This window comes from Vipera berus (assembly GCF_964194415.1).
Source record: "Vipera berus genome assembly, chromosome: 7".
In the NCBI taxonomy this organism is placed as follows: domain Eukaryota; kingdom Metazoa; phylum Chordata; class Lepidosauria; order Squamata; family Viperidae; genus Vipera; species Vipera berus.
This window is the reverse complement of record NC_138209.1, coordinates 37,512,330-37,536,728: the sequence shown is the minus strand read 5'-3', so window position 1 is coordinate 37,536,728 and position 24,399 is coordinate 37,512,330. Positions and strand designations below refer to the sequence as shown.

Here is a 24,399-nt window from a genome sequence, read left to right as displayed (position 1 = left end):
TATATGCATATATACATGCTTAGTTAATTGTAAATATGTCTCCTTAACTTCCATAGAGGTTTTAAAATAGTTAATTTAAATTTACAGCATGTCTGTTAGAAGCACGTCAAAGCAACAGAAAATATGATTGTAACTTGAATATTGCTCATACAGATGTCAGTAAAGAAGTAGATAAAGAGTTCATAGGATAGCTAAATGTCTGTGGAGATTCTTAATAATCCAGGTCATGGTTATCCTAAAGATGCTTTTCCATGAGAGAACTGGACTTTGTTTTTCTTTGAAGAGGTTTCACTTCTCATCCAAGAAGCTTCTTCAGCTCATATGATAATGTGACCATTTTAATTCTTAAGCCTTGTTTCTTTCAAATATTTGCTAACTATTGTCTGATACTATGAAGGGTATTGACACCTTTCATGACTGAAGACGGAACCCTTCAACTCTGAGGTTGAAGTTAAATATATAGTATGTAGAAGATAGCAAAGATTGACTAAAATTTGGATTCTTTTTTGAATATACAGTAGGATATAAAAATGGTGATTATAAGGATTTTCTAATAGCTGAAAATGGATTCAAAGCATATAGCACATGTTGGCAACTTTGTAAAACAGCAATGCCTTTTTCTGGATCATTCAATTACTGGTATCATTTATGTTGTACACCCCTATAAAAAAATTTTTAATCCCATTTATATCCCGCCCTTCTCCGAAGACTCAGGGCGGCTTACAATCTAAAGCACAAATCAATGTGCTTAGCAATAGCCTTCATTCTATGTATATGCCTGCTTATTAGGGCTTTCACACACACCCCAAGCGGCATTATTACAAAGTCAGCTTATTGCCCCCAACAATCTGGGTCCTCATAGGTTACTTGGTCCTTTACAATAATAGCAAAAATGTTTCCACTTCAGATGTTGGCTAACAATTGAACATGCTAGTGGTACTTATGTACATTAAAAAAATAAACCATTCAAAAATATTGGAATAATGTTTGACTTAAATGCCAGAAACATTAATTTAATTTTTTGACTTAAATGCCATAAGCATGATATATGGCCTGGGGAACCCAAAATGAGATGGAGCCCATTAAGTGGCTTATTTGATTGACTGACTATTGTTGTGGGTGGGGAAGCTGATTGCTTTTTATTGTTTTTTTTGTACAAGCTTTATTAATTTTTTTAAATTTTACATTCAGATATTTGTGAAGCAATACGGTGGTTGGGTACAAAAGTAAACAATTGCAAATAACAAATTATTTGTAAATAGCTCAAGTTGCATCAACAAAGATTCCCTCTCCAATTCCCTTAGTTTTGACATAATCAAATTAATACAATTCTAATTGTGACATAATCAATTTAAAGAATTTTCAATATACTTTCACTTATGCATATCCATATCGTTTTTAATTTTTACCTAATTGCAATAAAATATCCTGGAGTAGCCTATGATATATAAAGAAAAGGGGAAAAAGAAAGAAAGAAAAAACTTAATTTTCGGGTAACCCACATTTCCCTATTTCAGTAAAAAGTATTTATCCTGTCTACAAAACTTACATGATTCATTTCAATACATTCTTATTTTTACAAGTAAATTCTATTATCATCTAAATAATTCACCAATTATTAGAAAAATATCTTTTGTTATATCATTACAAATTATGGAATATGAATCAATTCTAATAGCCCACTTTCCTTTCCCTTAAACACCTAAGTTAAATATAAAGTCAATTTATATCATTACAACAGATATATTCTATATGTCATCTTAATAGTTCATCAATTATTAAAATAATGTCTTTATATCATTCCAGATTCTATAATATAGTTCAGAGTTATGTTCTAATAACTTAATTTTGTTTTCCCTTAACAATCTAAAACCTAAATATAAAATCAGTTTATATTTTTTAAGGATTCCCCTTTAGCCCATTAAAAGAAATTTATTAAGCTCTATTCTTACAAATCCCAAGAAAGAGACAAATCTAATTTTTTAAATATAACTCTCGCCTTCTTTTTGTGCCAATCAGGCTTCCATATTGGTGCCTTTAGATTCTCAGATGTGTCTTCCTTTCTTCCTACACACATTGTTTGAATCCAGGGAGACCATCCAAATGTCAGTTTTGCAAAGAGAGTGTCCCCTTTGTAATCATTGAAGAGTTGCTTTAATAGCTCAATTTTCAGTGTTCAGTGTAATGTACTGTAATTGTCATTAGTTCAGTCTGGTCTTTTCCTTCTTCCAATTCCATCTGGCTTAGGTTAAAAGTAGTAGCTGATGTTATGGTTATCAATTGATTGGCTGGGTCCTCAACATACTGTATTTAATATCTTCCCTCTAATGTTGCTTTCTTCAAGTACTGTTGTTTTTTGAGTTGTAGGTTTTATAATTGAGATCAAGGTTTGAGCTTCAAAGTTCTGTTTGTGTTTGTTCTTTAAAATCTCCTATCTTAGTGTTAGCTTCCACTTCTTCTGTTTGTTTTTGGATTGTTAATTCATCATTTAAGGTCAAAGTTTGATTTGGTAGCTTTAAGCTGTTAGACTTATCTTGCAGTTTGGCTTTAATTTGCTCAGTCATTGCCAAGAGTGTATCCAGAATCAGTTTGTAATTAAGTGGTGGGATATATTCTTCCATTTCATTGATGCTTATAGATGAGTCTTTCATGGAGGCTATTTTAATAAGAGTCAATGATTGTCCACCTCCAATATTCCTAAGGATTGTTTTCAGTGCCAGGTGTTCCCAATTCTTATCTTTGAAAATAATGTCAAGGACAGCTCTGTTATTCAGTCAGCTCTCACAATAAACAAAAAGTTTACTTACTGTACCACGTTTCACCACAAGATGTCATCAATAGCATATAGAATAAAATGTAAAGTCTCTTTCCAGATTAATAGAAAGCTTTTGTTCAACTAGTTTATTTCCCTCCCCCCTTAATTCACAGCTTAAGCATGAAATAGTGTGATAGGTCCCCACAAAAATAGAAGCTTTTTAATAAGTATGAATAAGATTTCTTAATTTCTTTGCTTAGCAGTTTGATTTCTTTTAAGGCTTTAAAATTTATTCCCCAAGTATTCAGTCGCCGGTCTCTCAAAATAGGGGGAGAAAATTTTTGGAAAATTCTCACAGGAAGGTAGTTAGGGGAATAAAAAAGGTAAGGTCTCACCCAGGTCCTCCAGATTGCTTCGTTGTGCTAGATGGTGCTTTGGGCTTTCGGCAGGGAACGGCTTAATGATCGGCCATCTTGATGGCCAATCTCTTCTTCTTTGAGTCAAAAGGAGCTGCTCTGGATTCTGCCGCCCTTCCGCGATCACAGGGAGGGCCTCCTTGCGGTGGTCGCCCGTCCAGGGTGACTTTCGACCCTTTTCAGTGTCCTCCAAGGAAGAAGGATCTGACAGCAGGGAGAGAGCTCTTCCTGAACGTCCGCAAGCGCCGCGCACACAAACTGGAAGCCGCTTTTTATTGTTCTTATACTGTGTTCTTAATAGCAATTAGACTCTTTGAGCTCTTTACAATGTCAGCATATTGCTTTCAACAATCTCTGTCCTCATTTTACTGACCTCGGAAAGATTAAAGACTTGAATCAATATTGAGCCCAGGCAGGATCGAACTCCAGTTGTTCAGAGTTAGCCTGCAATATTGCATTCTGACCACTGCTTGCTTATCTTTGTAAGCCACCCAGAGTAACAGAGTGAATTGGGAGGCCATATAAATTTTCATAAATAAATGATGTTCTGTCTCAAGTTTGTGAATTCTTATAGTAATGAGGTGCTAATTTTAGGGGTTATTTTCAGCTTTCTATTATTCTGCTTACTGACTTAAGTTTCATTTAAATCTTTTTGTTTCTTTTTCTAGAATTCTTTTAAATGCTAAGCTTGTACGCCGCCCTGAGTCTTCGGAGAAGGGCGGGATATAAATGGAATTAAAATAAAAAATAAATAAATAAAATAAACTCCATTGTTTATAGAACATTTAAAGTGTTCTTTAATGTAAATGCAGTTATATTTTGTTTGAAGTGGGTTGTTTTACTTTTAGTATGTGATTAGTATTACAATTAGTAATATGTTCTCATTAATGCATAATTAGAATTATATTTAAGTAATTAGGACTGTATTTCATAGCCATAATTATTTATCAGTCATGGACACTTTCTTGCAATAACCATATTGAAGGAACTGAATAATCTTTTATTGTTAGGGAAAAGGCAGTAATAAACTATTCCAAAAGTATTGCTAAGACAACTGTATGGATTTGTCTATGAGGTTGCCAGAAGTCATGATTGACTCAGAGGCAAAAGCATTCCCCCCCGTCCAAAAAAATCCCTCAATATTTTTTTTTCTAAAAATCATGTAGGTAGGGGAATAGTATATCTCAAGAACAGAGTCCTTCTATGAGGGAGATGGATGGTTTCAAAATGTGATACTTAAATAAAATGAACAAAATTTAATACCATTGTTTTAATTTGTATTTTAAAATTACTTTTACTGGCGTACCTCGTTTGATTGTGAAAAGCTACTGTTTCTTGACAAGAATAATAAAACTTTTCATAAAATTTAGTGTAGAATTAAAACTTCTGTTTTATAGGCTGAAATGCAAATTGATCAAGATGATGGTAATCAAAAAAGTCAAATAGAACAAAGTCAAACAGATGAGGAAACTGATCAGATAGGGACTGAAGGAAAGGTATGTATGAAATTATGATAAAGTCAGATTCTAATGTTAGGGCTGTCTATCTTTTAATAGTGCTAGGAAGTGTTAAGTACTCTGAGAATAGTGTGCCATGCTTTGACACCTTGGAATTCTCACTTATAGTCATGTGAAAAAGAAAGTACACCCTCTTTTGAGTTCTGTGGTTTTACGTATCAGGATATAATAAAAATCATCTAGTTCTTAGCAGTGCTTAAAAGTAAATACAACCTCAGATGAATAATACATAACACATGTCATCATTTATTTTATAAAAAGAAAGCCAAAATGGAGAAGCCATGTATAAAAAACTAAGTACACCCTTACTGCTTCCTTAGGGATGAAGTGGCTAAGTAGCAGCTAGATGCTGCTAATCAAGTGCCCTTGATCAATTAATTATCAGCAAGAGTGACCACCTCTATAAAAACCATTTAATGAGTTTGCTGATATCCAGCATTGAGGTGTGTGTTAACACAATGCCAAAGAGGAAAGACATCAGCTAAGAAGCAGTTATTGTTGCCCATCAATCTGGGAAGAGTTACAAGGCCATTTCCAAACAATTAAGACCATCATTCTACAGTAAGGAAGATTATTCACAAGTGGAAAATATTCAAGACAGTTACCAATCTTCCCAGGAGTAGACAAATTCACCCCAAGGTCAAACCATACATTGCTCAGAGAAATCACAAAAAAAATCCAAGAGTTACATCTCAGACTCTACAGGATTCAGTTTGCATGTTAAATGTTAACATTCATGACAGTACAATTAGAAAAAGACTGAACAAGTATGGTTTGTTTGGAAGGATTGCCAGGAGAAAGCCTCTTCTCTCTAAAAAGAATATGGCAGCACGGCTTAGGTTTGCAAAGTTGCATCTAAATAAATCACAAGACTTCTGGAACACTGTCCTTTGGACAGACAACACTATAGCGGAGATGTTTGGCTCTCATGCGTAGTGACTCGTTTGGCAACAACCAAACAAGTACATCAGCACAATCATACCAACCGTCAAGCACAGTGATGGAGAGGTGATGATTTGGGCTTGTTTGCAGTCACAAGACCTGGGTACCTTGCAATCATTGAGTCAACTACAAACTCCTCTGTATACCAAAGTATCCTGTGAGGCCATCTGTCTTGATAGCTAAAACTTGGCCGACATTGGATCATGCCACAGAACAATGATCCCAAGCACAACAGCAAAACTACAACTGAATAGCTGAAAAAAGAAAAGGTGTTGCAATGGCCAAGACAAAGTCCAAACCTCAACCCAAGAGAAATGCTGTGGCGGGACTGCAAGAGAGTTGTGCAAACACAAATGTCCACAAATCTCAATGAATTGAAACAATATTGTAAAGAGTGGGCCAAAAATCCTCCACAACAATGTGAGAAACTGATAAGTCATAACAAAAACAGTTATTTCAACTTATTGCTGCTAAAGATGGTTCTACAAGCTATTGAATCATAAAGTGTATTAAGTTTTTTTACACGTGGATTCTCCATTTTGGCTTTCTTTTTGTAACATAAATGAAATCACGGGGTAATATGTCATATATTGTTCATCTAAGGTTGTATTTACTACTTTTAAGAACTGCTGAGGACCAGATAATTTTTACTGTGTCCTGATATGTAAAACCATAAAACTCAGTTTTCTTTTTCACATGACTTTAGGTTAAAAGGATTCATGTTTATGTAGAGCAGGGGTGTCAAACTGCCGGCCCATGGGCCAAATGTATCACGCCAAAACCACGCCCCCACCCCATTGCTGGCAATGGGAAAAAAGTCACGATGCATCGCAACACATTACGTGATGTCACAAGTTTGACACCCATGATATAGAGGTAGGGTGGATGTTTGTTATGTGTAACCCTGGAAGAAAGTGATGTGTGGACAGGTCTTTGGCTGCTAATCTGAAACACTTCTGGGTGAGTTTATTTTCAAGCAATGTTGGAAAATAGTCATTCTATTTTCCAAATCTTGTATTTTAAAATTTGTAAGTAAATGCAAAAATTACAAGAGAGTGTCTATTTAAAATGGCAGCATATTAGGATATTACTTTATCTGCTAAATTATACAGGTATAGTTTTTTTTATCCGATTTCTATTTTTATGTGCAATGGGAACAAATGCTATGGTGACATAATTTAATCTCTTATTCTGCAGACTGCTTCAGGAGACAAGATTGATGTAAATCAGTCAAGCAAAACAAAGACCAAGAGCATTGATCTACCTATCCATGTTAACTTATATAGACAGGTTGAACAGGATCTTATTAATTGCTACATTGAAAATGAGGTGAGCAACTGCAGAAATCTTGAATCATATATGTGAAATAATTATAAATGCATCAGTGCAGAAAAGAAAAAGTATCTACCGGTAATTGTTCCTTGTAAATCCAGTAATTTGGGGTGGAAGACTATAGATGCGCTTCAAGAAAAAAAAATCAACCATGCTTTATATTCTTGATTAAGTTATCTGAATACTTTTATTTGCTGCAGCGGAAGATGTTAATGCAAGACATTCTGGAGAAGGAGAAAAATGATGCCAAAAATGCTGTTGAAGAATATGTGTATGATTTGAGAGAGAAGCTTTGTGGCGTCTATGAAAAATTCATAACGGAAGATGTAAGAGTTCTCATGAAACTAACTTGATGAAGTCCTTTAAAATAACAGTATTAAAATTGCTGCATCTGTAAAACATTGCAGTGAGTTGGTTCTAGTTATATTTCAGTAACTTTAAAATCAGTGGGATAAATTAAGATAAATTTGAGCTTCTGTTGATTATAAATATTTTACTTTATAAATCAGTTCAAACACTCCTAAACGTTAGTAGATTTCCTTATAAGTTTGGCATAAATTTCTAAGCCAGTGAATTTTGAGGTGTTTTCCTTGTTTTGGGGGGGGGGGAGGGAAGATTGTTAAATTTCTCCACTTTATTACTTAAAAGTTTCTAACACCTTCAAGATTTTCTCCTCACTGACACATCAAGGCAGAAGGAGGCTATGGATGAATCTCCATTGAACTAAAAGTTACACTGAATTCTATTTAAGAAGGAAATGAAGATAAAATTACTGTTTTAATGATTAAAGTATATTCATTAAAATAGTGATACACATTCCTGGAGGCCTTCAGGAATGTTATTGCCTTCCGTAATGCCAGGCATGCAAGACCAGAAGCAAGGATTGAGCGAACATTCGTTGCTTGTCCTTTAGTAGCATCTTTTTCATTGTATTGGGCCAGAATAATTTATTGCAATGTTCCATTCTAGTAGCAGGAGCAGGAGCATCAGCAGTAATCAAAAGAAGAAAAAGTAGGAGGGAACAAAAAGAAAACATGAATCCTTCACTCACCTCTACATGAATTACTGGTGGGATAGTGGGCAGGATTTCCTTCGGTTACAATCTTCCTTCTCTCAGTAAATGCTGAACTTTTTCTTTAAGAAGATATTCATATATGTAGATGTAGGTACATAAACATAATATGTCTATTTGTCAGCATACATAATGCACGAGTTGTATATTCTAATTAGTGGTAGTAAATAATTAAGAAGTATGATCTCTCCTGGGAAGAAGTTTATCAGCAACTGACCTTAGGTAACTTTGCTCTGAAGGAGAGAGAATCAACAATTCATGATAGGTAGAACTTTTTTTTTAATTTCTACTATTAACAGAGTAAACCAAAATCTCAGAAAATAGATTATAGTCTGCCTTTAATTTTCAATCCTATACATTAAAATTATCTTTGCTCATTTAAGCATTCAAACAAAGCTCCTATCTTGCTTTAAAGTTGTTTCAGTTTTTTAATTTCCATGTTCTAATAGTTGTTGGTGTTATACTTACAGAAATATAAACATTGATATTGCATTTATTAAAATTTCTTTCTGCACACTTTGGCAAAGAAAGTAGTGTGTATTCTGAATATAGATTTAAATATAGTAAATTCCAGATGTATTGCCTTATTAAGTATAGAATTAAACCAGATAGATACTTCTATGAGAAAAGCTTAAATGGAATTATGGTCTACCTGTGTTGCTGATCAATTAACCATTAGATGTGAGATATAATTTAAATTTACATTAGATTTGCCTAACTATTAACATTTACTACAAGAGTTGATGCAGAATGTATGTAGGAGCTAGACTATGGTACGGTATTTCTGAAATAACTGAAACTAAGAAAGCTCTATTTATATACTTCTAGTAAATGTATTATTTGCCTCCAAGTTTACTTTTTAAAACTATTAAATAGCATGAAACCCTATCTTTGACATTCTAGTTACTGTTATTTGTTCTTTATAAATGGTGTAGAAATAAGAGCTTCTTACAAAAGATGCTTTGGTTATAATCTTGTAATCAGTGTAAGTAGCAAATTACTATTACAGAACTATTTTTTCACTAGTTTAAAATGATAGAGGTCACTGGGCTATTGTTATATGTTGTATTATTTTCCCTCTAGGATTCAAGAAAAATAACATTAATGTTAGAGGATACAGAAAACTGGCTTTATGAAGATGGAGAGGACCAACCAAAACATGTATATGTGGAAAAACTTCAGGAAATGAAAGTAAGCTTTCTATTGCTAGAAATAAAGGGCCTGAATTTGTTCTCTGTAGTATCCTTAATTGTAATCTCTACTTACATCTCTAGAAATCTGATATTGTACTTTTCTGAAATAACAGACACTGCAAGATTTTATATATTCATATGAATTAGATGGAGTAGCAGGCTATCTTGAGACCTGCTACCAAACTTTCCTGTTGATATCGCTGACTAAAATGAGTTTATATCACCACTGTTTCTTATTCTTCTTCATATCTTTCTCCATATCTTGTTTCTACAATGTGCATCACTTCCTTATGGATTCCTTTGAGTTTTTAAAACTTTTCACTTCTGCTTTGAAGAGTCCCAACAATTCTATCCACTTTTTAAGTTTTTCCCCTTTTTATCCCATTCACTTCCTTTATAATATTTGTTTGCCATTTAGTTTTCATTCAGTTTCATTATATGATCTAACCATTTCAATATAATCCTTCAATACTGATCACTCACATTTGAACTCAATCCACATTAGTTATTGAGCCCTTATCTTTATCATAGCACAAATATTTTTAAGTTACTTATTCTTGCATTTCCATATAACACAGAGGGCAGAAGCATGGTGTTATACACAGTTATTTTTTCTTCTAACATATTCATTTCTCAAAACAACCCGATGGTTTTCCATTTGTATAAGGAACAGTAGCAGTTCTTCCACAGGTTTAAGCAGGTCATACAGCCATTCAATAAGCTTAGCATATTGCTATATCATTTGTTCAATTACATCATCAACATTGTAGCCTTAACATTTTCGGCATTCCAATGGCCTGTCTTTTCATTTTTCCTTTTACAAAATATATTTTTCAATGTATATATTATTTTGTAATAAAACTAAATTTAATCTTATGGAAAAAAATTAAAAAGACTTAAAAGTATAAACTAAAAATACAAACTAATAAGGAATACAGACACACACACACACACACACTCTTAATAATTTTAAAAATATGAATCCCAGGCATATTTACTTAAAGTATAAAATCTTCGAACACTGGGATGGATAAAAAACAGTCGTTTATTGCTAAAAGATCATAATAAGCAATAAAAAGTAACCGTTTAAAGCATATCTACCTAATCTAAGCTTTCGCTGGTCCTCTGCCAGCGTCATCAGAGAAAGCATTGAAGGTTTGAAAAACCGTTGGTAAGCCTGTTTGGTTCCGTGCTCTGCTCATTGGCCGCGGTGCTCATCTCCGTTTCAAAGCCAAAGAGCCAGCGCTTGTCCGAGGATGTCTCCATGGTCATGTGGCCGGCATGACTAGACACCAAAGGCGCACGGAACGCTGTTACCTTCCCACCGTAGTGGTCCCTATTTTTCTACTTGCATTTTTACATGCTTTCGAACCGCTAGGTTGGCAGAAGCTGGGACGAGTAACAGGCGCTCACTCTGTTACGTGGCACTCAGGATTCGACCCGCCAAACTGCCGACCTTCTGATCAACAAGCTCAGTGTCATAACCCACTGAGCCACCGCATCCCTACATACATACATATATACACATATATACATATGTATATATATATATGTGTGTGTATACACACACCCACACACACACACACATATATACACACATATACATACATATAGATACATATTCACTGATTTATCAATTTATCAATCATAAACAAGATATTGTAAAATATCTCACATTTACACATTGCTGCATTTGATTAGTAGAAAATATCTTTACAAAATAAAGGAATGACATCTGGAATAATACTAATTTTCTTAATAGAATTATTTTTGATGCACACACACACACAAACACTTATACTCAACCCAATCATAGTTCCTTATAACAGCCAAATCCCAAAGCTTTGGTTCATAATTCAGGATTATATTAACACGTAAAATATTTAAAATATTTTAAATACTAAATATTTTCCCATAAATCTATTCACATTTCCAAACAGATGCCAAATGATTACATGGCTATATCATATGGATAAGAACATGAAGCCCCTGATGTGGCTTTATCAGAAATTCCAGTTCTATAGACCATGTTTGAAATAAAGATGTCTGCTTTAAAAATATTGAGCTTTTGACAGAGATATGTTATAGGTTTTATTCTGTCATGGATCCATCAAGCAAGGTATTTTTGAGGCAATCAAAGCATTTGGTCCATATTAATCCATTAGAGCATGGGTGTCAAACTCGTCATGTGACGTGTCGCAATGTATCGCAACTTTTTTTGCATTGCTGGTCATGGCTTCTGCATGATGTAACCGGCCCTTGGGCTGGCAGTTTGACACCCTGCTTAGAGCATGCTTAAGTTGAAGACACATGATCTGCATTTCCATGAGAATCTGTCTACATTTTTTCCTCTTAAGTATTCTTTGCTTTGTTCAGTACTTGATTCCCCCCCCTATACATTATACAGTATTTTCTACTTACCAGACAGCTTTTATCCTCATTCCATCTGCTTGAGCATTAGATTTCTTGCCAAGCTTCAGATAGTTTTTAGATCTTTTACTGTGTTTGTTTCATTTGTATCCTGCCTTTCTACCAGGAGATTGGGATGGGGACTATTCCAAACTATAGTCGATAGTGGAATATGTGAGAGGTGCATTGGGTTTCCTGCTTTAAGGAAGGAACTGGACTACCTCCCATATAATGGGAATTCTAGTATTCCCATACAATTAAGATATAGGCTTGTTGGCTGTCATATGTCATCAATTTTCCTGGTTTCTTTCATATAGCAATAGCATTTAGACTTATATACCGCTTCAAAGTGATTTACAGCCCTCTCTAGGCAGTTTACAGAGTCAGCCTACTGCCCTCAACAATCTGTGTCCTCATTTTACTGACCTTGGAAGGATGGAAGGCTGAGTTTACCTTGAGCCCAGTGAGACTCGAACTACCAAACTGCTGTCAGTCGGCAGTCAGCAAAAGTAGCTTGTAGTACTGCATTCTAACCATTGTGCTACCAGGGTGGCTAATGGTGATATATAGTGACTAATCATTTATAAGTAGTTCTGGTCAATTAATAACAAGATTTTATCTTCATTTATATTGTTTTCTACATTTTAATAAGTACTTTTACAATATTTTTTCTATATTTCTAGAAATTTGGTGGCCCTATTCATGATAGATATAAGGAATATGAAGAAAGACCAAAAGCTTTATTTGATTTAGAAAATAAACTCCAGATGCTTATGAAAGCTCTAGAAGAATACGAAAATAAGGTAAGACAGAGCATATAATTTGGGCTTGTGACAATGTGACACCAATACTGCAGCTCCACTTGGAACAGGAATTTCTAAATCTGAACAATAAATAAGGCTATATTTTCAAATTCCTTTAAATAGATAATTATCTGAATTTAACAGAATGTGTTTGTTCAAGTAACAAATCATTATGAAGTCAACTCTTCTAATAACCATTATGGGATAAACCTATATGTTTATTACTTGCTGAATGCTAATTTTTAATATTTTCTTTGTAGGATAAAAAATATGATCACATTGATCCTGTTGATATGGAAAAGGTTGAAAAATATGCCAGTGAAGCTATGAACTGGTTGAGCTCAAAGATGCATACACAGCACAGACTGAATTTGACACAGGATCCTATTATTAAGGTGGCAGAAATAAAAGCAAAATCTAAGGTAAATTAACTTTCGGATTGAAATATTCTAATGGAAAAATAGGATGAATTAGACTTAGAATAGCTTAGTATAAAGTATATTTTGGCAAAAGATAAGCCAACTACAGTAAATAGATATTTCTTAAGTTTCCACAAAAATGAATATGGCATAGTTCAACCTGCTATACCTGTTCATATGTAAACAGGGTTTCCTAGGTGATGATGTTATCCTGCCTTTTTATATAGGCAGTAAATATACCTTATTCTCTTGCCTCCTGTTTTCCCCATAACAACCCTTTGAGGTGGGTTGGGCTGACAGAGACTGATCCTAAATCATCCAGCTGGCTTTCATGCCTAAGGGAGTCCTAGAACTCACAGAATCCTGATTTGTAGGCCAGCACCGTAATCCCTATGCCAAACTAGTTCTCAAATGTTAAATTCAGGTGATAACATACAAGTATATTTAAATCTGAAGGAGAATTTGGTTTGCTCCATGAGTTTTCTATTCCATTGATGGAAAAGGTTTCTATTATTAATCTATTAAAGCTAAAATTGTTCATCATAATATATGTGCTTTTGATGCTGGGAGAGAAAGCAGTTAAAAAAACACTATTTTCAAAATTTAAAAACATGTAAAGAGGTTTCCTTATTACAGATTACTCATGTTGACTTTATGCTATTGTGTTGTTTAATATTCTAATTATGGGTAATTTTATAAATTTACTGCTAAGCTTATCTCCAGTATTTTACATTGTAATAAATTTCATACGCCATTATGTTATTTGCATGGTAATTATAATTTATTTTTTTCCTGATAGGAACTGGACAGTTTATGCAATCCAATTATTTACAAACCTAAGTCCAAAGCAGAACCACTGTCTAAAGATCAAGGAAAATCTAATAGTGAACAAAACAGGCCAATGAATGGACAAAGTAGCTCTGACACTAAATTAGATGATAGTTGCCAGCAGCCTAAATCATCTGAAGAAATGGACATGGACTAAGTTTTACACTTCTTTGAGTTCATTAAAAACAGTGCAAGTAATCAGAGGGTCCTTTTTTTTCTTAATTCACACTACATATATTCAGTTATTTAGAAAACTTTTGTCCTTTATTCTTTTCATTAGGTTTGAAAGTGTTTTTCTATTGAGTATACCGGTATTCTCATTGTTCATTCCATTAAGCTTATTGTGAAGCTTTAGTTGAATGTAGATTGTAATCAGTTTAAGCTTTTATGATACATTTTATATCAAAGAGGTGGAATTGATACATAAATGACAACAATCTACTGTATTTAAAGCTTTTATTTGTGAGTAAGCCACTGCTCCTTTATTTATGAAAGACCACTGTATTGCACTTTCGATGCTGAAGTGTAGATTTTTGCATCTTTATTTTAGAAGATATTCAGTCTGATGTGGCTTGAACATTGCCACCAGAAGCACTGACCTTTTCCTAATTGTTGTATTGTTCTAATTTAAATATTAAAATAGAGGTTAGTTGGCAAACTAGTTCATCTTGTTGATGTACCACAATAACCTGTAAAAATTTTGTTGATCAATATCTGAAGCTTGAAAGGACCTTACACCAGCAGCATTCTTTGTCATCAAACTAGTAACATAATTCAAAATAAAACACTTGGTCCCCGTGTTCACACAGTCCTGTATCATATTTTGTGTTGATGCTGAGACGCTCTTAAAGTTGTAATAGCATGGAATTGGAAAACTGTAATAAGAGAGACACCTGCTTTCATTTCTCTTAAATACTTCTGACCCAACTGCCTTGGGTTTCTTCAGAATGCTGCCTTTGCCTGTTTTTACAAAATGCACTTCTTGTAATGAAAAGTAAAAAATACACCCACAATATATTGTCATCAATTAATATTACTTACATAACATTCCTTATTTAAAATATTTTTGTTTTACTTGGCAAAAATAATATTCTTGATTTAGAGATTGTGCTTACAGAAAGTTTATAGTATTAATCATTTTTGGTAATTGTCCCAAGCATTTGCAATAAATAGATAAAACAAGCTATTAACATTTAATATCAGATGAATCTAAAATAATCTTAAAACATGCTAACACCACTTTCTGATTAGCAATTATATATTTTTTAATCAAAGTAATCATGGAGACAGAGAATCCTTCATTGCTCATTCCAATTTTGGGCTGAAAAATTCTAATATAAAATGTATCTATGCTTTTGCAAAAAACTTGTAAATAAAATTTCTGTTCTTTTTATTCCACATATAAGTTGATTTGCTAAGTTATTAAATTTTAGATTTAACTGACTGGATCCTAAAGAAGAAATCAGTTTTCTGCTGCTGCCAAAAAAAGGGGGTTGTTCACCAACCAGACACATATTATTTTGTCCGAAAGAAGAATTACATGTTCTTTGTCTGATTATAGCATGTGTTTTAGTATATCATATTCATATTGGTGTAGTATGGTAGATACTGCTTTCCCATCTGTCCCAATTGATTAAAAGAGGAGAGTAACATAAAAACATTTGCCAACTACTGTTAAGTCAGCTTTGGAATGTAGCATAAATAACAAAGGATAGCTTACTAATGAGAACCCACTACATAAAGCACTGAACACATTTTTATATTATTTTGGCTTATATTTCTACTGTTTATGCAATCAATTTTGTACTAGCAGTAATTATAGAAGCCTTTTGGGGTATATAATCTTTACCAAGCCTCTGGTAAGTTTTGAATATACAGTATGTATGCTATTGTATACTAATTCAGTGTATGGTACAGTAACAGGTCTACATTTTATGAATTATTCTAAACCTGGTTTAGGGTATGATGGGTCTGTGTAATTATTTATTTTCCCCACTGTTGGCTATGTTTTAGTAATGACGCTAATGAAAAATGCTTATGAAGGTAAGGAAATCCTAAAATACTTTGTGTAAGTGCCTCGCAGTTTCATATGGTTTGTTTCACTACCACGTTTCAAAACCTGTTTTTCTTGTCCTAGACTGTGTTAAACTTAACAAAGATAATTTTGTTAACAATTATTTATTAAGGATAACTAATCTGGATGCACATTCTTAGCCAGGAATAAAACTATATTGCAAAACCTTATTAGATTCTATTTACTATTACATAAGAATTCCAGGAGATGCTAAACCCACCAATGATTGACTAATTGGAATTTATTTCACCTGTAGAATGATTTTTTCTCTCAGTCCTGATATTGGTATATATGAACATGGGCAATTTATTTTTACAAAAAGCCTTAATACTACCAAGCTCCTATGTGAGCTGTTGTCTTATAATAGAAAATTAATAAACTTAATTGTATTAGCTAATTTTGATCAGCCCCCACTGTTTAGCTCAGACATCCTTAACTTCCTCCCATTTCTCCCCTTCACATAATATCAATAAATTGTATTTGAGAAATGCCTGGTATACCTAATAACAGTAGTACATTAATTTCTCTCTAAAATAATTTGTTGGAAAATATAGTTTATATTTTAATAAACTTTTTCAAACTACCCTCAAACTAAATTAGACCAAAACTCAAAATATTTTTGTGAAAATAAAATGAAATTAGTTTGTGGGGAAAGAGAGAAGCATGAATGTCAAGGGGTCTAGAGGACAATAAGAAACTTGCTTTCCAAAACATACATTCATTAAAGGTTCTTCCATTGTCAGACTTGATAAGGAAAAATTTTACACAGCAGCTTGTATGCACTGAGGTCTCAGCTGCTTACGTGCGCATACACGTAAAATGCTTCCCCCTCCCTTTTCCTCCAGTCCACCAACCAACAAAGATAGTGACCTTTGTTTTAAAGTGTTGTGCTGGACAAGTATACATTCAGCTGCTCCATTTATATCTAGTTTAGGAATTAAGAACTGTGTTAGTGTATTCAGCATTTACAGGGTTAATACTAGAAGCATTGTAAGAACATGTAGCATTTACAGGGTTAAACGTTATTTCCTCAAGAGATGCCTTATGGGAATTGTAATCTGACTGGTGAATACCATGCTTACCTAGTTAAGTGGGTTGAGCTTTAGTTTATTAGAAGATTTCCTGGCTGGGGGCCAAGTGGGTAGCTTCATTGTTCTAACCAACTATGCAACACGCGTGACTGAACATCTGTAACCACCAGTAGAGCTGGCATGGGGAAAGCACTCCTTTTTTTACCTATGAAAATGGACAGAAATGATTGTACCGGATCAGTTTTCAGCAAAGTAAGTTGCCTAGATTATCTGGAAATAAAATCTTTCTAAACCACCATTTCGTTGAGTAAAACTTTATGACTTCTGGAACTAGAGAAGCATTTTTGGTTCTGGGAATCAGAACAAGTATGATCTAAATAAACATGATTCTCCTAATAATACTGAACACAGACGGGGGGGCACTTAAACACCCTATTTGAAAGAAACAAGTATTAGAAAGAAGCTGAAGTTAAATCATCTTCCATTGTGAAAGTGATTAGTTCAACAGATTTTTGTATTATGTAGCAAATATATTATATAAATATTGCCTAGTGCAGACATGTCAAACACAAGGCCCGGGGGCCGGATCCGGCCCGCGAAGTGGTTTCATGTGGCCCGTGAAGCCATCCTGGAAACAGTGAGGGAACAGCCCCCACTGCCTTGGCCCTGGCCCGGAGACCCTCCTTCTGCCAGAGACCCTCAGATCTGTCCCACTCCTACCCAGGCCCCCATAGGCACCCCTGATGCCATGCCCACCCAGTAGGCCATACGCACTCTAGCCACGCCCACCCAGTAGGCCATGCCCACCCTGGCCATACCCACCCGGCCCCCTGAGGGCAACCACAATGCTGATGCGGCCCTCAAAGAAATTGAGTTTGACACCCCTGGCCTAGTGGGACAGAGGAGTGTTCTCAACTTGCATAAATCTATAGTGTTACATAATATTCCCTACATACACCATGTGCACCATTATTAGGCAAGTTGTATTTTGGAGGATTAATTTTCTTATTGAACTACAGTGTTCTCAATCCAAAATGTTAATAAACTTCAAACATGAATATTTAAGAAAGTAAAAGTGATGTTTTGTCTTTCTTAGCAGAATATGTGTGCACAATTATTTTTTTAATAATATTTTATTAATTTTCTAGTTTTACAATAATAAGTACTTAATAAACAATGTGTTGTCTGGGTCCATTAGTAATTCAATGGTACATATTAACTTCTTCAATCTAGGCCCAATATTACACCATCCAATGCTTCCTCTCTTCTTCCAGTAATACTTATTTTCCAACACTAGGCAAATACAATTCTTACTGTTGTTAATACATACACAATTGAGTATCAACATCTTTGTTACATTTTCCTAATATCAATAATGTCAGTTTAAAATATCTTCTAACCAAAATATATCTTAATTGCATTTGTATTTAATATCCAATTTAATATCTAATCCTATTTTCCCATATTTTTTAAAAAAAATTAATTTCCCATCAGTGTTCAAAATGTCTCTTATCACTTATAATTTCTCATAAGTTATATTTGGGTAACCAAAAACTTCCCTTATTCAAACCCTCTTAGCATTTTTATATTTCCCTTTTCATACCAAATTATAATATTCTAGTTTCAAATCCTATCTTTCTAGTTATAATACTTATATTTCTAACAATTATCTATTCTCAGCCATGTTCAAACATTAATTAATAGTATAATATCCCATCTAACGGGTCGAAACCTCTATTTTCTTCAGTCTTACTCTAGCTTTCTTCCTTTGCCAACTAACTTTCCAAGTCAACGCATTTGAATCATCAAGTAATTCTTCCTCCTATTTTTGTGTCTGTTGTTTGGAATAAGAAAGAATTTGATTAAAGTATTTTTGGAAGGATGCTCAGCCCATTTATATTCATTAAACAGCCTTCCCCTTCCCTCTCTCATCGGGGAGGATTCTTTGCTTTGGGTGATTTTTCCCCAGGAAAAAGTCTTAAAGTCATAAAGAGAGGATAAGGTCTCAGTTCCATCCACGTTGCTCGAAAGTTCCTGGTTAATGCTTATTTTCTTCAGTTGCCAGCAGTTTCTGACTGGCCACACGAATGTAGCCAGTCTTTCCCCTACCAGTTTGGAGGGCTTCCTCAGATCAAACGGAAGGGCCACTGCCCTCATGCAATCAACGAGGGTCCCCTCATACTCCGTCACCTCTTTGGAGCAACTTTCAACCCTTTTAGGGTCCCTGTAATGACCCAGGGCACAGGTCGGCAACCTGCGGCTCCTAGTCCTCCTCCGCCACCATGTGCAGTCCAGAAAAAAAAGTGGGACTAAAAAAGTTCAACCAATCAATTCAAACTTCTCACGGAAAAAAAAACTTGTGAAGTTTGAATTGATTGGTTGAAGTTCTTTGGTTTGTGGGACTACCCACAAACCTCTTTTCTTCTTCGGACTGCAAGTGGAGGCAGCAGAGGAAGAGACGGGAGGACTGTTGGAAAGGTGAGTGGGTCGGTCAGATGGGGCATGCGGGGGTAGTGGTGGTGTTTCTGAGCAGCATATGGAGTCTCAGGCGCTGCCAGACCCCCTCCTTTCCCCCATTTTCTCTTTCAGAGAGAGAGAGAGACCAAGTCCATTAATTTACCAGAGAGCTACTGCTGCCTTATCTCCTGCCCTTGCTGCCTCTCCTGTGGAGACGCGTTTGCGTCTCTCTGTGTCTCTGCCACTCAAAACCATCCTGCAGCAGTTTCAATTGGCCAATTGCCAAGCGTCTCTATGGAAGTCAATGGAGGTCCGCGGCACCTCCAAGTCTGTTGGTTTTACCGGCGAGCCACCTCCGCTGGCTGCTCTGTGCTTCGGCTGTGCCGATGATGTCAGAACCGCGCCGAGCCGCTCGTTGACTCTGGCGGCATCCCGGAGCTGGCCTGGCCTCGGCCGATGGGCCGTGGTTCACACGGTCTGCTCATTGGGCCGCCTGGCTTCCTGGCAGCACATCCCGCATAGGAGGTCTGCTAGGGAGGTGGTGATCTGGCATTGTTTCCCCCCCTCGTGCGTGTGTGTGTCAGACCTGCGGGAACGGCTGGAACAGGCAGCTGGCAGTCCGGCGTTGTTTCCCCCCCTCGTATGTTTGTGTGTCAGACCCGCAGGAATAGCTGGAAGAGTGTCTGTTTGTCTGACACACACAAACATGCACAAGGGAAGGGGAAACAACAGCGGACTGCCAGCTGCCTCTTCCAGCCGTTCCTGCGGGTCTGACACACAAACGTACGAGGGGGGGAAACAACGCTGGACTGCCGGCTACTTCTTCCAGCCATTCCTGCGGGTCTGACACACGCACAAGGGGGGGAACAACGCCGGATCACCACCTCCCTAGCAGACCTCCCCTGCGGGATATGCTTAAATCTCAGTCTCCAAGTGTGCCTTGTGGAAAGGGTCGGGGTGCTCTCCTCCCGAGTAGTTGAGCCTGCCTGCGTTGTTCCCTCCTTCTTTCCACTCTCCGTGCTCTAGGATCAGGAGAGGTGGCCCTTGCTCATCACCTGAGCTCTGTCTCTCAGGTTCATCCTGTTCCAATACTGAAAGGCCCTGGCCTGTCTCGGCCTGCTCTTCCCCACATTCCTCTGAAGCCACAGACACCTCTCCCTTGATCTCTGTTGGCTCCAGTTCCAGCTCATTTTCCTCAGCAGATTCAGGGTCCAACAAGGGCATGACAGTCTCCAATGGGGTGAAATCAAACGTGGAAGACAGAGCCCCGTCTTCCTGTGCCCGTCACACCGCAATGTCAAACTGGAAGTTTATGTGTGCACAATTATTGAGCAACTATTAGGGTGCAGAATTTGCCCATCTCACTTGTTTATTTGCATCTGTTAAACTGAGAATAAGCAAACAACTCAAAATGTACAAATAAACATTTCTGACATTTAAAAAGAAAGCAGTGACCAGTATCACTACCTTCTTTTCAATAACAGTCATAAGCCTTCCATTCATGGAGTCTGTCAGTTTCTTGATCTGTTGATAATCAACGTTTTGTGCAGCAGCAACCACAGCCTCCCACTGTTCAGAGAGGTGTACTGTTTTCCTTCACCATAAATCTTCCATTAAAGAAGGGCCCCAAGTTCTCAATAGGGTTTAAGTCAGGTGAGGAAGGGTCCCATGTCATTATTCTTTCATTTTTAAGGTCTTTACTGACTTAGCCATGCAGTGGAGTACTTGGATGCATGTGATGGAGCATTGTCCTGAATAAAAACCATAGTTTTCTGGGAAAGATGCAGACTTTTTTCCTATACCACTGATAGGAAAACTGATAGTAGGTTTGGGAGTTGATTTTGAGTCCATCTTCAACCGAAAAGGTCCAACAAGTTCATCTTTAATAATACCAGCCCATACCAGTACTCCATCTCCACCTTGCTGGTGTCCAAGTAGAAGTGGAGCTCTGTGTCCATTACTGATCCAGCCATAAGCTCATCCATCTGGTCCATTAAGACTCACTTTCATCTCATCAGTCCATAAAACCTTTGAAAAACCTGTCTTCAATTTTTTGCCTCAGTCTTGCCATTTCAACTTATGTGGCTTTGTTCAGTAGTGGTTGGTTTCAGCCTTCCTTAGCTTGGCCATGTCTGAATACCTTGTACTTCTGGGCACTCCAGGTAGGTTGTATAGCAGCACTGAAGGATAATGAGTTCCTGGTAGCTTCAGGTATTTATTTATTTATTTATTATATTTTTATACCGCCCTTCTCCCGAAGGACTCAGGGCGGTGTACAGGGCAATAAATATAAAAAACAGAATACAAAAGTTAAAAAACAATTAAATATAATGCCCAAATTTAAAATTTAAAACAATAATTAAAAACATATTAAAACCCCAACCCTAACCCATCAGACCAGGTCAGATTGCTCAAATAAATACGTTTTTAGATCGCACCGGAAGGAGCGAAGGTCGGGGGCCATCCGGAGCTCAACCGGCAAGCGGTTCCACAGGTCTGGCGCGCCCACAGAGAATGCCCTCCCCCTGGGGGCCACCAATCGGCATTCTTTGATCGGAGGCACCCTGAGGTGGCCCTCTCTGTGGGAGCGCACTGGACGGAGGGAAGTTGACGCCGGCCGCAGGTGTTGCCGTAGGTAATCCGGACCCATGCCATGTAGGGCTTTGTAAGTCATTACAAAGTCATTATTTGATTCTTCTCAAATCTTTGCCAGTTAACATGTGTTTTCTCAACATCTTTCTTGCAACCCTGTTGACCATTTGCAACAAAACATTTGATGGTTCTATGTACACACTCCCATATCTTAGCAGTTTCAAGAGTCCTGCATCCCCCTGAAAGACTTTTTACAATTTTTGACTTTTCAGAGTAAGTTAAATCTCTTTTTCCGCTCATTTTGCCTAAGTAAAAGAAGCTGCTTAATAGTTATGCACAGCTTGATATAGGGTGATCTTAGTTATGCCACATCCTCTAGAAGACAAGGTATAACAGCTAGGCAACAGCTATGCCATTAAAAATAAAGCACAAATGCAGATTAAATTGTTTAAAACTGCACAACAGTAATTAATTGCAATGTGCATGGCAGCATATAGCTAATCTTGAAAGGGAATCAAGATGGCCAGACAGTATTAGCTCTCAATAGGATGACTTGTAAGAAAATCTAGATCTAATATTTTCCTATGAATGCTAAGAAAACTGCATGGATCAATCTGCAAAGTCCTATCTTATGTTAGGATTTTACTCATTCCCAGGCTAAGTAATATTGCCAGTACTTGATCACAAAGAATTGGGTTTTGCTCAACTGGTTTGGTTGGTTATATTGTTTTACCTTGCATTAGTCCTGCCTATTTGATTCCCCCCCCCTTACACCAGAAAATCATATTCCCTTGTGTCAAAGTACTGACAATACTAGTTTAGTAATGAAATGTTTCCAGAGAGAAATCCAATCTCCATAAACACCAAGATTCCAACATTTCAAGCCTGATGTGTAGCTGCACATTCTCTACTACTGCAATTTTGCCTTGTGCAAATGTATATACTGCCTATATTAAATTATTCTGAAGGCTACATTTACTTGTTAATTGATTCAAAGTTGTTTTACTAGATTAACAGCAATTCTTTTACTCTTTTAATTGTTGGTAGGAATCACACAGCACCCTAAAGCATGCTTCATTTAAACACGGTGTATGCTGCAACTCACAGGGTTAACTCGTGTCAAGATATCAGTTATAAGTCACAATAGCCAAATTCCCTCAATGCAGTAAGGGAAAAATCAATTCACAGAATATTTACTGTAACCTATGATCCAATCATAATATTCAGTATATGAATCCACTATTGAGCCTTGATGTAAGGTAAAGCTTATAGGATAACAACACTGGCTTTCTCAGCTAAGAAACGGAGATGAGCACTGCCCCGCTAGAGTCAGACACAACTTGACAGAGAAAACCTTTACCTTTATACTTCTCACATATACAATGACCACCTTTTTCTTGAACTGGCTCCAAGAATACTTCTGCAGCAATTGCACCTAAATTTCAGAAATCCAGCTATCCATTATACTGTACACTACTTAAGAGAGACAAAGACTTTATCTACTAGTCATTAGGTTAACAATCCAGAAAAGGCAACTGGCAAAAAATGGATTGGACACAGGCACCGAAGGAAGCCTTACATGCCTCATCCACATTCTCTATTGCAAGTAAAGAGTTTTTTCTAGCAATTGGTAAAGTTTGAATTCTAGTCAAGAAAATCACTCTTCACTGTTCTTACAAGGGTTGCACAGAGAACATCTAAGGCCCTCTCCACAGCATAGCTCCTATTCCAAATTCATGTCACAGCAACATTATATATACCGACATTTTTCTCCCAACTCCAGGATAGTATAGCAAAGTTGCTGTGTGGATGAGCTCAGAATATGGTATGGCTTAATGCGTTACACAAAGCCAACCAATTTTGCCTTCTGTTGAACAAACCAGTCAAGCAAACACTAGAATAGCAGGCTATACGAGACAGCTTGGGGTCAGATATTCTAATTAATAGTTGTTGACAAAGCTACAATGTCTGGAGCATTAAATTCTCCAATTTTATCCTCACAACACACATCTGAGATAAAATAATCTTGGATTGGGTGGGATCAATACAAAATAAATTTCTGCATTAGCATGATCAACGTACCTTAGCTTGACACAAGAAGTTTGTAGACTGAAGATTAATGAGTAGGGGGAACACAGAAACAATGAAAGAAGCCTTCAAAGTTATGATTGCAAGTTTCCTTCCAGTATTTGGACGGCCCCTGCACGAAGTATTTTGCTGAATAGCCAGCTAACATATTTTGGCTGCGTTTACCCAGCACAAAGAACAACAAACTCATCACGTTTTAGTTTTAAACAATTCCATTCTCGGCCGCATGGTTAGCTTATGGTTTAGCCTTTGGGTAAACCTAATAAATTGGGATCACTACGTAAACTAGGAGTATATATGTTGTATGAATATACCCCTTTTATTTTTAACATAATTAACTCCCCCAGCTGTAAAGTCTGAAATCTACTTCCTATACACCCTGTCGTCCCGCTACACTACAACAAAACCGACTACCCACCCAACGCATGCGCTTTTTGTACCCCTTTCTCGACGATCATAAAGAGTCTAGGG

General features: G+C 36.4%; 1 protein-coding gene and 2 long non-coding RNA genes across 4 annotated transcripts in view; 1 reads left to right on the top strand and 2 right to left on the bottom strand.

The window, feature by feature from the left end:
* HSPA4L (heat shock protein family A (Hsp70) member 4 like) overlaps positions 1-14,486 on the top strand; it is a 42,522-nt gene extending 28,036 nt beyond the window's left edge. The window contains exons 13-19 of the mRNA XM_081332519.1: positions 4,569-4,667; positions 6,828-6,959; positions 7,163-7,288; positions 9,118-9,225; positions 12,320-12,439; positions 12,700-12,861; positions 13,658-14,486. Coding sequence (XP_081188645.1) covers positions 4,569-4,667; positions 6,828-6,959; positions 7,163-7,288; positions 9,118-9,225; positions 12,320-12,439; positions 12,700-12,861; positions 13,658-13,843 — 933 coding nt within the window. The 3' untranslated portion in view covers positions 13,844-14,486. The remainder of the gene's footprint in view (positions 1-4,568; positions 4,668-6,827; positions 6,960-7,162; positions 7,289-9,117; positions 9,226-12,319; positions 12,440-12,699; positions 12,862-13,657) is intronic.
* Positions 1,127-3,593, bottom strand: LOC308670781. Its single transcript, XR_014027083.1, has 3 exons — positions 3,151-3,593; positions 2,000-2,737; positions 1,127-1,438 (listed from the first exon to the last, which is right to left on the bottom strand). It is a non-coding gene; the product is annotated as an uncharacterized lncRNA (long non-coding RNA).
* A 25-nt stretch (positions 14,487-14,511) lies between the features above and the next one.
* On the bottom strand, positions 14,512-24,331 carry LOC308670782. 2 transcript variants are annotated; one of them, XR_014027084.1, is made up of 3 exons: positions 20,704-24,331; positions 16,843-16,983; positions 14,512-14,646 (listed from the first exon to the last, which is right to left on the bottom strand). It is a non-coding gene; the product is annotated as an uncharacterized lncRNA (long non-coding RNA). The 2 variants fall into 2 exon arrangements; XR_014027085.1 differs by having other exon boundaries at positions 16,843-16,996; positions 23,923-24,331.
* Positions 24,332-24,399: the final 68 nt, after the last annotated feature.